This window comes from Aptenodytes patagonicus, unplaced genomic scaffold (assembly GCF_965638725.1).
Source record: "Aptenodytes patagonicus unplaced genomic scaffold, bAptPat1.pri.cur scaffold_77, whole genome shotgun sequence".
In the NCBI taxonomy this organism is placed as follows: Eukaryota; Metazoa; Chordata; class Aves; order Sphenisciformes; family Spheniscidae; genus Aptenodytes; species Aptenodytes patagonicus.
In genome coordinates, this window is record NW_027472026.1 from 377,906 (window position 1) to 392,877 (window position 14,972).

Below are 14,972 nucleotides of genomic sequence, written 5' to 3' on the forward strand. Positions count from 1 at the left end.
AGCAAGGAGCTGCATGGGGACACTGACAGTTCTGGGTAACTGCAGTCTGTGCTGGGAAAGGTGCTTGTCTCAGTCTCTCATGCGGAAAACCCGGTCTCTTCATTTTCTCTCCCATTCTCTCCCCTGATGATCCTCCCTGGCGTTGCCCCTCTCCAGATGCCTGCAGCCCCTCGGCCTGCTCACCTCTCAGGCAGGGAGACCCGCTTTGTAAGTGCCTGTTGGTGTGCAGTGTGCGCTGCTGCTCCGTGCTGCTCTCACCTGGCACCGCTGCTCTTCGCCCCTTCCTCCGGCTCTGCGTTCCCCAGCTCTTGGGCTTGGTGCACACTGAGGGCTTGCTGCAGAGAGCAGTGCCCAGGGCAGCAGGCCAAGTCACAAGAGGCTGTTCCCTGCTAGCCACTGCTGAAATGGCATCTGTGAACGCTTCCTGGCAGTGAAGCTGTGGTGCTGATGGCTTTGCTCAAGCTCAGTAGCAAGTGCAGAGGGCAGGGGATGTAAACAAGGGCCAGGACCAGCTGAGCTGGAGTGGAGAGGGGGAGGGTGGGGATCAGTGCCTGGAGATGTGCAGAGAGTGTTGTGAGTGCCTTCTCACATAGCAGAGGAACTGGGAGAAGCTCTTGTGGGTGGGCTGTGGACTGCTCCCCACATGAAGAAGAAGGTATGGTGGGGGTTAGTATGGGATCTGGGGGCTTTTCCCTGTACAGAGCAGGTAGCTGGGCAGGGCAAGGGTTGAGGTTGGGAGTTTTGTATTTCTTTTTGTATGGAGCCGGGTAAACTAAAGGTTTCCTGTATGGCCTCCAAATTTACACCTGTATTTCTGTTTTCAGGCTTCCATTAACTTCATTACATCACAGGATGACAGTAAATCAGTAAGTACATCTGCCATGAGGCCTTATTGTAATGTCCCTATGCATTCTCCAGCACGTAGAGCTTGCCTCTTCCCTTCATGTGTGCTCACTTCCAGCCCTGCAAGTCTCACTGTTGGCTCTTATTCTGTCTTCTTCAGTCCTCCACTATACCTCAAGTTTGTACAAATGCACTAAGTCTTAAATATTGTCAATTTGAAAACTTGATGCAAGTGTTTTTGCAGCTTTTATTCCTGTTTACCCTTGCAACTTTCACTCATATAGTTTTTGCTGGTTTACTCAATCCCTGCTTCTACTCTATTTAGTGTTAGATGTTTTGTTCACTTCCACACAGCATCCAATGGTGATGACATCTAGATCAAATCTCAGACTCTTGTCTCTGCTCTTATGTCTGCATGCCTAATTGGAGCCCTAGCTGGGTCTCAGTTCATTTTCAATTCCCAGCTTTTGCCAATGCCCATTCCTGGCTGATGTTTCCCTACTGCATCTTCCATTCGTGATGCTTCCATTCTCCAAGCTTTAAGATACTCATGCCATACCCTTCTGACCCTTGCAGCTGCTACTTGTATGGCAGATTCTTCCTTGTGTCCTGGCCTTCTCTGTAACCCACTGGTCCTGTCATGACCCTGACTTGTCTGAATCTCTTTGCCTGTCCAAAATACTCGCACCAGAGGCATTGTCTGTTGTTTGCTTCGGTAGCTCTCCCTCCCAGTCTGGCAGCTGGAGTCAGCAGCACAGCTGAGGAATTGAGCTCAGGGGCATGGATTTGTCTTATTCACTTGCATGGCAGAGATGTCTTGCTGCCCTAACTGCTCATTTCTCTTCTCTCTCTCTCTCTCTCTCTCTCTGTCTCCCCCCCGCCCCTTCCTCTGCCTCTCCCCCTGTTGTGTGGTATTGATGTAAGCAGACCAAGCCAGGCGTCATTCAGCCTCTTTCCCGAGTGCGACAAAATGCTGCCTCACATAATTCGGAGGACGGGGACAGCCCTAACCCCTTCCAGCAACCTGAGCTGTGCTTCAATATCCAGAACTCTGTAAGTGGCCTGCAGTTCCTTCTTGCTAAGCTGTGTCTATCTGCCCTAGGTTGCTATAGTGCCACTTTTTCTGGTGGGTAGGCTGAACACACCCTCCCAGTGGTGGTTTTGTAGTTTAAAGATCACATGCCATAGCTAAGGCTGGTCTTGTTTATGCGTCAGTCTGGATGCCCTGGGTAAGAACCCATACTCTTCGCAAGTAGAGTCACGGTCAGTGCATCCCGTTCATTTTTCTAACATAGGTGAGCCTCACCAGCCTGCCTGGTGTCTTCACTTACCCATTCAAGAAGTTAGCATTGTTGAAACTGTATTGCAGCTGAAATCCCCAGAGCAGTTACAGTTTTAGATCCTTATTTATGAGGTGTTGCATTCTGTTGAGGCATAAATCTTTCAGAACCTTTGTCTATCAATGTCTTGCATCTTGGGGTAAGAACCAATACCATCTTGCTGATAATAAGTTTTATGATTTGCAAAATGATTGTTTTTGAAAAATTCATATTTCCTGGGCTGTATGTTGATGTGAGAGAAAGATTTGAGGTATTTTGGTCCTTGTCATGACAGAAGACTTGTATACCTGCAATATAGCACTTCTCTTTTTATTGACGCTTGTATGACATGATACCAAATTAGAGACCTGATTTGCAGAAAACCAGCTATATATAATCCATGTAACTGGCCAAGATTCACATATTTTACAATCACTTCTGATCTTGATGTGCTGTTCTTTAGCCTATGCAGAAGGGAACATCATCAAACAACATAATTTAGCCTCAGTCCAGGACAAAGAAAAACGACAAACACCTGAAACTGAGTTAGTGCAGCTAGAGGGATTGAAGGAATGAAGCAGTTAAAGGGGATTTGCTCTCTAGTGGAAAGGAAGGTGGTGGTGTCATTTCCCCCCTACTCCCATTCATTTCTGTGATGCTTTGAGCAGGTCATCCCAACTCTTCTTCCCTGAATGTGATAGGAGGGGTCACGGGGAAGACAGGTGAGGAAAAGACCAGCAAAGACAAGTGACAAGCAGTAGGAGGGTCCTCTTGGACCTTATCAGGTGTTTCTGAGTAAGTAGAATTCTGTGAAGGGAAAATTTGAGATCAAAGGCAAGTCTTCTCCAGACTATAGATCCCTCAATGGGTTGCAACTCTGGTTTAGGAGACTGTGACCATTACCCTTGAAGTACGTAGAAGTACACACTGGTCATTTTATAAACAGAAGTACAATAACCACTGCAAAAAACAAATGAGACTAATAGATCCCTTCCCATGAAGAAGGCTCCTTTAGTCAGAAATGCCAGATAAGGCCAGGACTTATCTTTAATTTTCTAATAAATAAATGTGGCTTGTTCAGTCCTAAGTAGGGGTAAGACTCAACTGTATAGCTGTCTTATTCCAGGCCCAAAAGCCCCCTGATTCAAGTAGGCACATGCTAGTTGAATTGGGTGGAAATCCTTAAGGACTGTGACAGCAATATGGCCCCTTGGCCAAGAGATCAGTCACAAAATTCTGGTCAAGTCAGTGAGGATCTGTACTACCAGAAGTATCATTCCTCCACCGTCCAAGAAATAAAACGGGGCTGTGATACATGTGCTGCTATATATAGCATGTATACAATACACTGCTCATGTTTCTGCCCAAGGCTGCAGGAGCTGTCCCTTATATATTCCACTCTTCAGGCTTTGCAGGCTGAGTTGTGCTGTGTTTCCCCCATGTTTGTTTTTTTTATAACATCTGTGGTTATCTTTACCTTCTGTCTTCGTCCCTGCAGCAAAAGCCGCCTTCACCACCATCTCCTGATGAGATCCCCATCAATGTCAAGCAAGCATACAAGACCTTTGCAGCAGTGCCCTTGTCACACCCTCTGCTTGAGACACAGGTAACTAGTGCTGGCTGGGGGGGATGTTACACAAACAGTGGTACAAACAGAAGATGGAGCATTGCAGGTGAGCAAGGGAAGTGTGAGAATAGGAAGGAGGTAGTGATTTGTTTCCTCCAAAGAAAGCTGTCGTGAAGGAGGGCCATGTTGAGGTCCCCTTGGAAGCTGGAGTCTATTCATGTTGCGGACGGTCACCCTGCAGAGTCCTGTCCGTAAACATATCAAGTCCTGAAAGCTCATTGAATTTCATGTCACTGTTATTCTCCCCAGACATTAGGATGCTGTTGTATAACCGTGCTGTTCTGATACAAAGAAACTCACTGAACTTCCAGAGTCCAGGGCCAGGCTAAACCATTTCTGAGGAATTTTGTTATTAGATTTTGATCTTCAACTTAATTGGAACTATTCCTTCTCCCCTCCATGTATTTGAAGCATGGAACCATTCAGGCTAGAATGGTTCCAGATGAGGCGTCTGGAGGTCATCTGCCTCGGTCCTCCATGCAAAACAGGGCAACCTTTGAAGTTGTATGAGGTTGCTCAGGCCCAGTCCACTTGAGTTCTGAATTCCCAAAAATGGAGATTTGGAGGTCACTGTGGGGAATCTCTTCCAGTGTATGACCATCTCTGCTGTGAAGAGTTTTTTTCTATATGTTTTATCAGAATTTCTTTTACCGCACCTTGTGTCTGTGCCTCTCATCCTTTTGCTGTGCACTTTTGAGAAGTCTGACCTTGTGCTCTGTAACCCTCCTCTAGGAAGTTGAATACAGGAATTAGATCCCCCTCTCCTGAGCCTCCACTTTTCCAGGCTGAACAAGCACAGCCTTCTGAGCCTGTTCTCAAATGTCATGTCCTGCAGCCCCTAAATCATTTTGATGGTCTTCCACTTGACATGCTGCAGTTTGTTACTGGCATTCTTGTACTGGGGAGCCCCAAACTAGGCACACTGCTCTTGTAAGTGCTGAATAGAGAGGAAGGATTGCTTCTTTGGACCAGCGCACTCCAGCAGCCCAGTATGTGGCCAGCTCTTACTCTGCAAAGGCATGGTCCTGACCTATGTTCAGTGTGCTGTTGAGGCATCACCCATGCTGTCTTCCCTGCCTGTCCTTCCTGAAAAGCTTGTATCCATGCATGGCAGCACTCCAGTTATGCAAGATCTCTGGAGCTGTCAGTTTATAGACAATAATACTGTCACTTCATTTACTAAACTAAAGAAGCAAAACACTGTCCCCTTTGATACCTCATTTGGAAAGACCCTCTGTTCTCTTAATCGTCTTACTGCTTTCCTTTTTGCCTGTTCCTATCTGAATTCTTGCTGGCACATCTTTGATGCAAATGAGATACCCTATTTTACCGATTTCTTTCTACTGTGATATTGTTTGTTTATTTCATTCTTTTTCTTTCTTTTTTTTTTTTTTCTTTCTTTCTGAATCTTAATTGACAATACCTTTCCTTACATGTCAATAGATCATGCTCACCTTTTTCATAATCATGCTATATTGGGAGCTATGGCTATTCTGCAGTGACTTGTGACAGCAACTTTGAGAAGCTAATCCTGTCCTCCCACTGTCTCCCTTGTCCTGCACTGGTGCTCATTTGGCCTCATATTGATCTGGTTTGGTAAATTAATATGGGTCACAAGTCTTTCTTTACTATTGGTAGGGTTGATTTTTGGCCATTTTAGCTTTATAGACTGATTTACACGGAGTTAGATGACTGTCAGTAGAAGCTCAGGGAAAATGTTAGCTAAGCCCAGGATGAAAAGGAAGTAGAACTTGTCTCTGTTGTCATTCTTGACCCACCGGATGACCTAAGTTCATGAGTCAGATTGTATCTTGTACACAGATGATTTCTCCAGCTTCATAGTCTCTAGCTGATGTATCGTGGTTTAAGAAACAATTAGTGATCCTGAAGTAGATCATCTTGTATTTTGCACTATTAAATTAAATTATTCTCATCCTCCTCAAATCATCCTGTCATTCCAGGATGATATTCCAAATTATTTTGAATTTTGACAATGCTTGTCCCCATTCAGTGGAGTGGGACGAATGAAATAATTTGCAGAGGTCTCAGAAAACTCTACGTTTCTGTGAATCTGTATTCTGGTCTTTGCCATTCACAAATTTTATTCACACCTTCCTGGTTTTTGAGTCAAATTTGGCAATGAAAATGTTAAGCAAGGTTGGTCACAAAACTGATCTTTGAAGTCTCAGACAAATCTATGCAGTTCCTTTGTTTCAAAAATTATTTATATTATCAAAGGAGGGTATTAGATTAATCTTCATTGCACCTGTTCCATTTTAATCTTTTCTATTTATTTTTAATTATATTCATCTGTGAATATTTGTCCCGTTGAAATTGAACAGACTGATAGCTCTGCTGCTCAAATTATTTTTGCCTGCTTCTTGATTTTTAAGAATGTTAGCTATTGTTTAGACATGAACTGCCACCCAATGAAACAAGTCAATTAAAAATCCATGCTTGTCAGACTTGCAGTTTCATAAGTCATTTCGTTCAGAATTGTTGAACAGGGATTATCTTGTCCCTGCAGGTGAGTGTATTGAGCTCCTAGGTTTTCTTCTGTGTTAGCAGCAATAATTTCTATTTCCAGACATTTGCTTCTTAGCTAGAAGCTTTTTTTTTCTTTTTTTTTTCCTTCCCTTCTCTGTTGTTGTGCTCCTTATTTATACAAAATTTAAACTTTCTGTTAGTTTTTGGAGTGCATTTGAATGAAGTTGAAGGTAGTCTACTTGCTCTCTTCTTGTGGTTCCTTTTCATTTGTATAATTAAAAAACTTTCATATTTTGAATAACTTTTTGGCAGTTCTCATCTTACCCTTACTGATTTCTGGTTCACAGATGGATTTTGTGGATCAATTTCTTCTTCTGCCCCCTGTAGTTCTACTCAATATTCTCTTATTTATTCTGGTAAATACGGATTTCTTTCTTTCCTGACGGTGTTTCCATTTCTTAGAAGTAAATTTTCAATAGTTGCGTCTTTGATTTAAAGAAAGTCTCAGCCTCCTCCATCTTAAGCTAAGCTCTCTGCTCCTGTTCTTCACCTATTTCCCCATGTTTTTCCGTTTCTGCCCTTTTAAAAGTTGTCACCATCTGTTTCTGTTTAGCCCTCAATTTAACGTAAGTCCTTATTACTCACAATTGCTAAGCCTAAAGTGGCATTGTCTTATGTTAATTCTGGGACTGTTTTGTGAACCAGTCCACCAGCTAATGTCCGGGACTGCTGCTGTTTATGTGGCATTGGTGACACTTGGCTGGAGGGCAGGAGTGGTGGTAGAAAACTTTCTTTTTAGAACGTGCATGTTTCTCTGTATTCTTAGGAATTGCCTGGTCAGACCAGCACAGAGAATCCCAAAACTGCCCTGGAGGTGAGTTCTGGTGGCTGGAGCTGGAAGTAGGATGGGGACTCACAAAGGATTCAGGCTTTTGGGGCTGTGGATGTGGAGACAGGATCAGTGTGGGCACTGTGGGAGGGGAGGAGGAAGGGGGTGTGGAGCATGTGGCTGGGGTGGGCAGGTGCGGGGCATGCGCTGGGGGCAATGTGGGGAGGGAGGTTTGGCTTGGTTGCTCTGTGGGCAGTGCCGGGTGTGGCTCTTGCAGGTGGCCACGCACAGCCCCAGTGGACTGCACAGCCCTGAGCAGAGATCCTTCCGCGAGAGGCAGAAGTATTTTGAAATTGAGGTGAAGCAACAGCAGATGGATAAGCCTCCCAAGCGTGTCTCCTTGGTAGGAGAGGATGACCTGAAGAAAATGAAAGAGGAGGAAGGTATGTTGGAATCTGTGCAAGGAAATTTGGCCTGTTAAGTGAATCCTTTCTCCATGGGAAGCATGAGAGAGCACACACACCAGAAATCCAGCACTTCCAAAAGCCTATGGGTGGTTATTCATAAGGCCTGGTAATAGCTTGAAGTAAGTGAATGTTAAGGAGTTTTGTGGATGCTCCACTGTTACTATGTGGACTGGTGGAAGTGCTGTGGTGTCAGGGTTTCCTGTAGTTGGTAAACACTTCAATAAAATTTTAAAAAGCTACTACAAATGATGATGATTCTTTGTAAGCTGCCCAGGCTGATATGCAGCAACATGGGGTTGCCCATGGCATCCTTACATAATATCCTACAGCAGAGCTTTTATTGCTCAGTATGCTGCTCTGATTTTGCACAGGGCTTGCAACAGGAGGGAAAATTATTGCTATAGTTTTTGATGTAGTTTCCTCCTGCTTGAGACTTGTTTTAAAAGGTGATGAGGAATGATGTTAAGCGGAAAAAAGGGCTTCTGCTGAAATCCTGTCCTGTTCCATAAGAAAATACAGCTGGAATTGGACTCCTGGGTTTGGGAGCTGTGACTCTGTTGCTTGCAAAGATTATCGTAGAATTTCTTTTGTAAATTGTTGGGTTTTGGTTTTGAGCTTGTTTTTTTTTTCTTCATTTTATAAATACCTAGTCTTCTCTTTCCCACCTTCCCTCTATATTCCTGTTCAGGGGCTGTTTGTGAATTTGTCCAGAGCATTAGAAACCTTCTCTTTTTTATTTAGTAGTTCATTTTCACTTAGTAGTTCAGGAACATGAATACATTTTAAGACAAGTGTAAGCTCATAAAAGGTAGAAAGGAAGGTAAGACAAAGAAATTGCAACTTGTCATTTCGGGTTTCTTCAATGCGATGTGGCCAAAAGAATCACAGGTCCAACATAAGAAGTTATCTGGGTATGTCAGACTCTTACTGTTGGCTAGAAGAGAGATGTAGGAGACTCAAAGATCAAGATATAAAGTATGGAAGGAGAAACTGTAGAGTAATGACGAGTTTCAGGCTTGCATTTCAGCTTGTTTGGAGATTTGTTAAGCAGGGTAGATGAGGAGAAACATCACCTCTAATCAGGATATCTCTGAGTACTAGAATTAAAAAAAAATACAATAAAAAAAAAAATCCCTCTGGGGAAGAGAGATCCCATGGTGAAGATTGTCCAGACAATAAATTAAGTTTTAGCTTACTCAGGATGAAACATCCTAATCAAATATCTCAAAGTGTTAAGTTACATCCTCTGGATCTTTGCAACTCCAGCATTTACACAAAGATTTCTGCTGCTTTGGGCTACCACTGCTAGCAAACTGCAGCATTAGAAATTTCAGCATATGGGCACACCTGCTTGCACAAGTGTTCTGTTTGCATTTGTTTATTTTAAAAACATTTAATAAAAGAGGCGAAGCAGCGTTATTACTTTGCAGCTATGCTAGACAGGTCAGAATAGAATAGAATGTTTCAACTGGAAGGGTCCTACAACAATCATCTAGTCCAACTGCCTGACCGCTTCAGGGCTGACCAAAGGTTAAAACATACTGTTAAGGACATTGTCCAAATGCCTCTTAAACACTCACAGGCATGGGACATCGACCACCTCTCTAGGAAGCCTGTTCCAGTGTTTGACCACCCTGTTGGTAAAGAAATGTTTCCTAATGTCAAGTCTGAACCTTCCCTGATGCAGCTTTGAACCATTTCCAGGCATACTGTCCCTGGATCCCAGGGAGAAGAGATCAGCACCTCCCTTTCTACGTCCCCTCCTCAGGAAGCTGTAGAGAGCAATGAGGTTGCCCCTCAGCCTCCTTTTCTCCAAACTAGACAAACCCAGAGTTCTTAGTTGCTCCTCATAGGACATGCCTTCCAGTCCTGTCACCAGCTTTGTTGCCCTCCTCTGGACACATTTGAGTACCTTCACATCCTTCTTAAATGGTGGGGCCTAGATCTGCACACAGTACTCAGGGTGAGGCTGCACCAATGCTGAATACAGCAGGATAATCCCCTCTTTTGACCGGCCGGTTATACTGTATTTGATTCACCCCAGGATGTGGTTTGCCCTCTTGGCTGCCAGGGCACACTGCTGACTCCTGTTGAGCCTGCTGCCAACCAGCACCTCCAGATCCCTTTCTGCAGGGCTGCTCTCCAGCCACTCCTCTCCCAGTTTGTACTTGTGCCTGGCATTACCCTGTCCCACGTGCAGAACCTGCGTCAACAGCACCTCCCAGTTTAGTATCATCAGCAAACTTGCTAATGGTGCATTCAGCTCCTGCATCCAGATCACTGATAAAAATATCGAACAGAACTGGCCCTAGAATTGAGCCCTGAGGAACACCGCTCGTGACTGGTCGCCTGCAGAATAGCTGCCTGCAGAGAGCAGCCTGCTCTCTGGCCCCTTTTGTCCCTGATCCTTTTGTGACCTGTATGTCTGACTGCCTAATGGTTCCCCTGGTCCACTGCCATGTGTGGAGGCCGGTCACCAGCACTCCAGGCTTTGATCCCTCCAGGAGGTGAGTGGGAAGATCGGACTCAACGTGTGTATGCAGATTCCTAGGGCTGTCCACTCTGGGGAAGGGGGCAGAAGAGTCTGCACACAACTTCCAGTTTGAGGATGAGTACACTCAAATGATGAACTGTTGGAAATCTGTTCTATAGAGTGTCCAGAAATGGAAGTTTAGTGAATAAGGAAGGAGGGACTGAGAGAATGGTGTAGAGTTTGTTACATCTGAAGCATTAGTGGAGTGGAGGAGAAACAAAGGCATCCATGGAGAGGGTATGGACTTAAAACAGCACAAACGTGCAGGGATGATGAGCATAAGGACCTGCCCAGAGGTTGCATCCTTGTGGGGGTTTAGCAAGTGCTTTCTGGTGTGAGTCTGTCTTTATTTTGGCAGCTCGAAAACTGCAGCAGAAACGTACCCTTCTGTTGGAGGAAGAGGCAGAAGAGGATGAGATGGTAAAACAGGTGCCTGAGATGAGCATGCAGTCCAGTGTCATCATTGAAGGAGTTGAGTACAAGATTGAGAGACTAAATGGAAGGAGCATCCAGGCTCCAGCAACTCGGTAAGACAAGACTGCTAGCTCAGTACCACCCACATGTGTCAGAGGCGTCAGTATCAATAATTTTCAGGGAAGAGGGCTGGGCAGTATTTCTTCTTCAGCATAGAAATGGGCAGGTTTTTCCAGCTCTTTCTTTTCAGAAGAATAGCTCATTCAGCTGTGCACTTGGGTATGTAGAGATGTTGATTTTTAGAGATAGCTAATTCAGGATAAGCCCTGATGCTGAACCTAGGTTTGGAGTTTTTAGGCTTTTGTTTCCTGGTTCTCCTGGACTTGTCCTCCAGGTTGCCTTGATGTTGTTTTTCTAATTCTTGGGCATAGAACTGGGGAATGAGAAAAGGCTTCTCATAAGACTTCAGATAAAAATAAGGTTGCACTAGAATAAAGCTGAAGCTGTCCTTACTGACTCTCTCTTCTGAGTCTTTGGTACATTCTTCTCTTCACAAACACTTTTATTGTCAGTCTTACAGTGGCTGAAAACACTTACCCTGTCATTTTGAATCTCATTTCTCTCCATTGTTTCTGTCCAGTGTCTGTTGAGGAACTTCTCACATAATGAATGCACTGAGACCTTCCACCTCCTGTCCTGACAGGGTAACTCTAAGGAAGGACAGCAGCCAAATGCAAACCAGCTTCTTGGTTTGATGTGAAGGCCTACTTATCCCTACTGTTTTCCTATTGAAATGTGGGAGGTTAGAGAACAATAAGGCAGGATCCATCAGATGACTTTCAGTTGCTTATTATTTATGCTTGAACAAAGGCAAGGCAGTGAAATAGACTGAATTTGTGTTTCTTGAAATATTTTTTGTCATGCTAGAACAGAAACTGAAATTTAATCAAAATAAACTTGAGCAGTAAAAATAAGAGCTCAGAGTCATGATAAACTTTCTCACTGCCAACTGAGCCACAGTAACTGTGTGCATGTTCTTAACCTGTGGAAAACAAGCTTGTGTGACCTCCTTTCATTACCGATCAAACTGAGTAGTATCTGCATGTGCACAACTTAAGAGTGCAGATGGTAACTACAACTCAGCTGATCTGAAGTTTGCAGTAATTTGGTTATGAGCATAAAGCCTCAGTGTGTCAAGCAGTTGTGCATAGAGTGGCCACATTGAGAATCACTGTTCTGAGACCACTCAGGATTCATCCCTCGCCCAGATGTGCATTCACTTACAACCCAGGAGGGTCATCCTTTTTGAACATTCATCCATATCTGACATCAGCAAAGGAAAAAGCTGGAAGCAGCCAGGCTGCCCATCACGTAATGGCAGCTGGAAAGAGCCAGGCTAGAACTATGCAAGAACTTGTCAGCAAACACGGTGCGTTGCATTTGAAGAGTGTGTGTGTGTGTTAGTGGATGGTTGACTTCTAAATGAAGAAAATGAGTTCTGATGTTAGAGAGCGTGAACATTTATGAAATCGACAAGGAAATGCTTGCAGCCATGAAGAAGGAGCTGTTGAGCAAAATCATTAAGGGTTGTGTCTTCAGACTGAACTAGTTACTGCTTTCTGGGCCTTGGATCTGTTCCAAACCTTTCTCAGGTATGCCAGCCTGTGGTACTGTCAGCTGACATGCTTGTTTTGCTCTAGGCCCTCTGAGGTCAATGAGAACAGCAGCTCACAGAGGAATTCACTGGAAGAGGGAATCAAGCCTGAGCAGAGAACCAACTCTATGTCTGGGTAGGTGGATCAGCAATGTCCTTTGCCTAGGAGCTGCCAGATGATGGTGCAGATGGTGCCTCCTTTTTAGCAGACATACGGTGTAAAAGGAAGGATTTTGTGGAGAAAGGGAAACTGTGATCGGAACCAACTTCTTAAAAGAAACTCACCTCTGTTATGTGTCCTTCCATCTCCCAAGGTGATGTCCTTGGATGTGGTAGTAAACAGTTGATTGGGGGTGTCAGTCATCACCTTTTATCTTGAAAACAGGCAGATAAGAGTTGTGGTGGACCAGGACAGCCTACCTCTCACTATTGCTCTCTCTGCCCAGGTTGAGTCCATTATATTTTGGAGCAGGGGATCCAGTGGCACCTGTGCGGACAGCCAAAGCTGAACGGCGGCACCAGGAGCGATTGCGAATGCAGAGTCCTGAGCTTCTGAGTGGTCAAGAGAAGGAGCTTTCTCCAGCAGAACGTCGTGCCCTGGAGGCAGAGAAACGAGCAATGTGGAGGGCAGCACGGTGAGACAGAAGAACCTTCACTGTTCTCTTCACTAGGCTAGTTCAGGAAAAGGGGACCTGCTCCATGTCTTTTGGATTGCATGGTATTAAAAACAGGGAATAAACAAGCCTTCCTAAGTAAGATGTTAGGGGAAGTTATATAGTATCTGTTCAAACAGTGCAAAGCACCCACCGCTTGGCTGAGCTCATCTGCTTCTGACAGCCTCATGGGTGAGATGTCTCTTATATTTCAACAGTGCTTGCACAATCATGAAGACAGTGGAGTTTTGTAAAAAAACATAACTTAAACACCTTTATGTGATGGTGAATGTATTCCTTCCCTCTCAGCACAGAGCTTCCCACCTCCTTTGTAAAACATGAAAAAGGTGGTATTTGTTGAAGCTGCAAGGTGACATATTCAAAATGAAAAATGGAAAGAGCATTTCATATACCCAGTGTTGCTAGACTGAAAAACTTGCTGAAGCCAAGAAATTAGCAAGACGAGGGCATTCTTATCCACACAAGCTATGTCATCAGCTATGAAAGAGTGATTAAAAATTGTTTTGGAAGAAAGAGAACTTTCTAGCTCAGAACTTAAGACTTGAAGCTAGTCCAGGCATTTACTGTGTCATATAATTCCTTTCAAAAATTAGTCAAGCTGCTTCTATAACTAATTATAGTTTTCTTCCTATAATGTTCTGTAGGAGGCATTCAAAGAACAATCCGAAATAGTCTCTTTTGGGGTTTGAATGAGAGCTTTTAGAGGAACAGGGCTGCTAGTGACTCATCCTTGCCAGCCTGCCAGATAAGACGCTGGAGGGTTTACTGTGAGTTGTGATATTACTTGGCAATTCCAGTGTTTGTGCTTAGACATGGATGATAATGGTGCTGTCGTCTTCTGGGGAGGCTCTGAGGATGAAGAAATATATAGTGGAATCCTCAGTGAGAGCTGGCTAATTATCTAGGGCTTTGAGGGTACAAAGCTTCCCATTGTTACTTGATCATGTAACAGATCTGCTTGTGATTTATTTAGAGCTGGACTAATATTCCTAGTACCAGGGCTTTTGCCCTTCAAGAAAAATTTTCTTGATATCCTCCAACTCTTTGCTTTGGATGAGTCCTTTGCCCGGTCTGTCTCAGCTGGAAATTTTTTTCTGAAGTACTGCCTTAGTTTCACTGCGCTGCCCCATAATGTTAGAAAGCTGAACAGGTTACTGGAAAGCCTGTTTGTTATATGGAGCCTTGATTTGGAAGAGATTGATTTCTGTCATCTTGTAAGCATGTTTGTTAGACCTTTGAAGCTGTCCCTGCTTTGAGCAGCTTTTGGATCACATGACCTCCAGAGGTCCCTTCCAACTGGAATTACTCTGTGAGTGTATACTTAGTAATCTCTCCTTCCCCGGCTCCCCACTAATGGGGATGCCTGCATACAGGCACAGTGATGAGTCAGGATGTCAACAGTGTGCTCTGGCAGGATTGTTTCCGCCCTGTGATATTGTTTCGTGCTCCAAATACTGTGGGATTCTGTCTGCTGCTCTGATTTGCTGAATGTTCTGCTGTATTTGGCATCTCACGCCTGTTCTAGTTGATGCTGTTCCCACGGTTTCTGTGTCACAACTTTTCAGGTGGCATCACTTGCAAATGGAAGTTCTGTATTTTCACATTAAGCCAGGAACAACCCTTTTACAAAAATACAAGTGGAAGAGAATTTGTAAACAGTGCCTACCAACACAGACCCATTGCCCTTGTGTTATAGGGCTAGAAGCTGCATAGGTGTTGTGGAGCCAAGTGTGCGCTTACAAACCTACAGCTCAGAAGAGGCTGGCTGGGACTGAGATGACCAGATCCCAATTCTTGCTCTGGCATATACTTCCTTATGATGTTGGACGGATCACCGAGTCCCTCTGTACTGCAGATGCACAGAGAGAGGACTCTAATAGCACTTCTCTGTCTCACAGGAAGGCTATGAGCGTTGAATACATTAAAAATTGACTATCAGTATGATGCTGTGTAATAAGCACCACAGTGTCATCAGGAGTAGGCATGTTGCACAGAGTTGCTGCTCAGTCTTTGCACCTAAAAAAAAAAGAGCTCCACTGTTGTATTTGATCCAACAAAACAGAAGTTGTCTGTCAGGCTTCTCCTCCTGAAAATCAACATCACTGTGCTTGGAGAGCCGGTAGAG

General features: G+C 44.3%; 1 protein-coding gene across 24 annotated transcripts in view; it reads left to right on the top strand.

Moving 5' to 3' along the window:
* SCRIB (scribble planar cell polarity protein) overlaps positions 1-14,972 on the top strand; it is a 127,289-nt gene that overhangs the window by 97,336 nt on the left and 14,981 nt on the right. For 15 of the 24 annotated variants that reach the window (XM_076363647.1, XM_076363655.1, XM_076363659.1 and 12 more), the window contains 9 exons: positions 157-207; positions 825-866; positions 1,768-1,896; positions 3,661-3,768; positions 7,103-7,150; positions 7,383-7,548; positions 10,464-10,632; positions 12,220-12,309; positions 12,620-12,808. In XM_076363647.1, the coding sequence (XP_076219762.1) occupies positions 157-207; positions 825-866; positions 1,768-1,896; positions 3,661-3,768; positions 7,103-7,150; positions 7,383-7,548; positions 10,464-10,632; positions 12,220-12,309; positions 12,620-12,808 (992 nt within the window). Of the gene's footprint in view, positions 1-156; positions 208-824; positions 867-1,767; positions 1,897-3,660; positions 3,769-7,102; positions 7,151-7,382; positions 7,549-10,463; positions 10,633-12,219; positions 12,310-12,619; positions 12,809-13,491; positions 13,563-14,972 lie in introns of those variants that run through there. The other 9 variants (XM_076363649.1, XM_076363667.1, XM_076363666.1 and 6 more) reach the window with 6 other exon arrangements.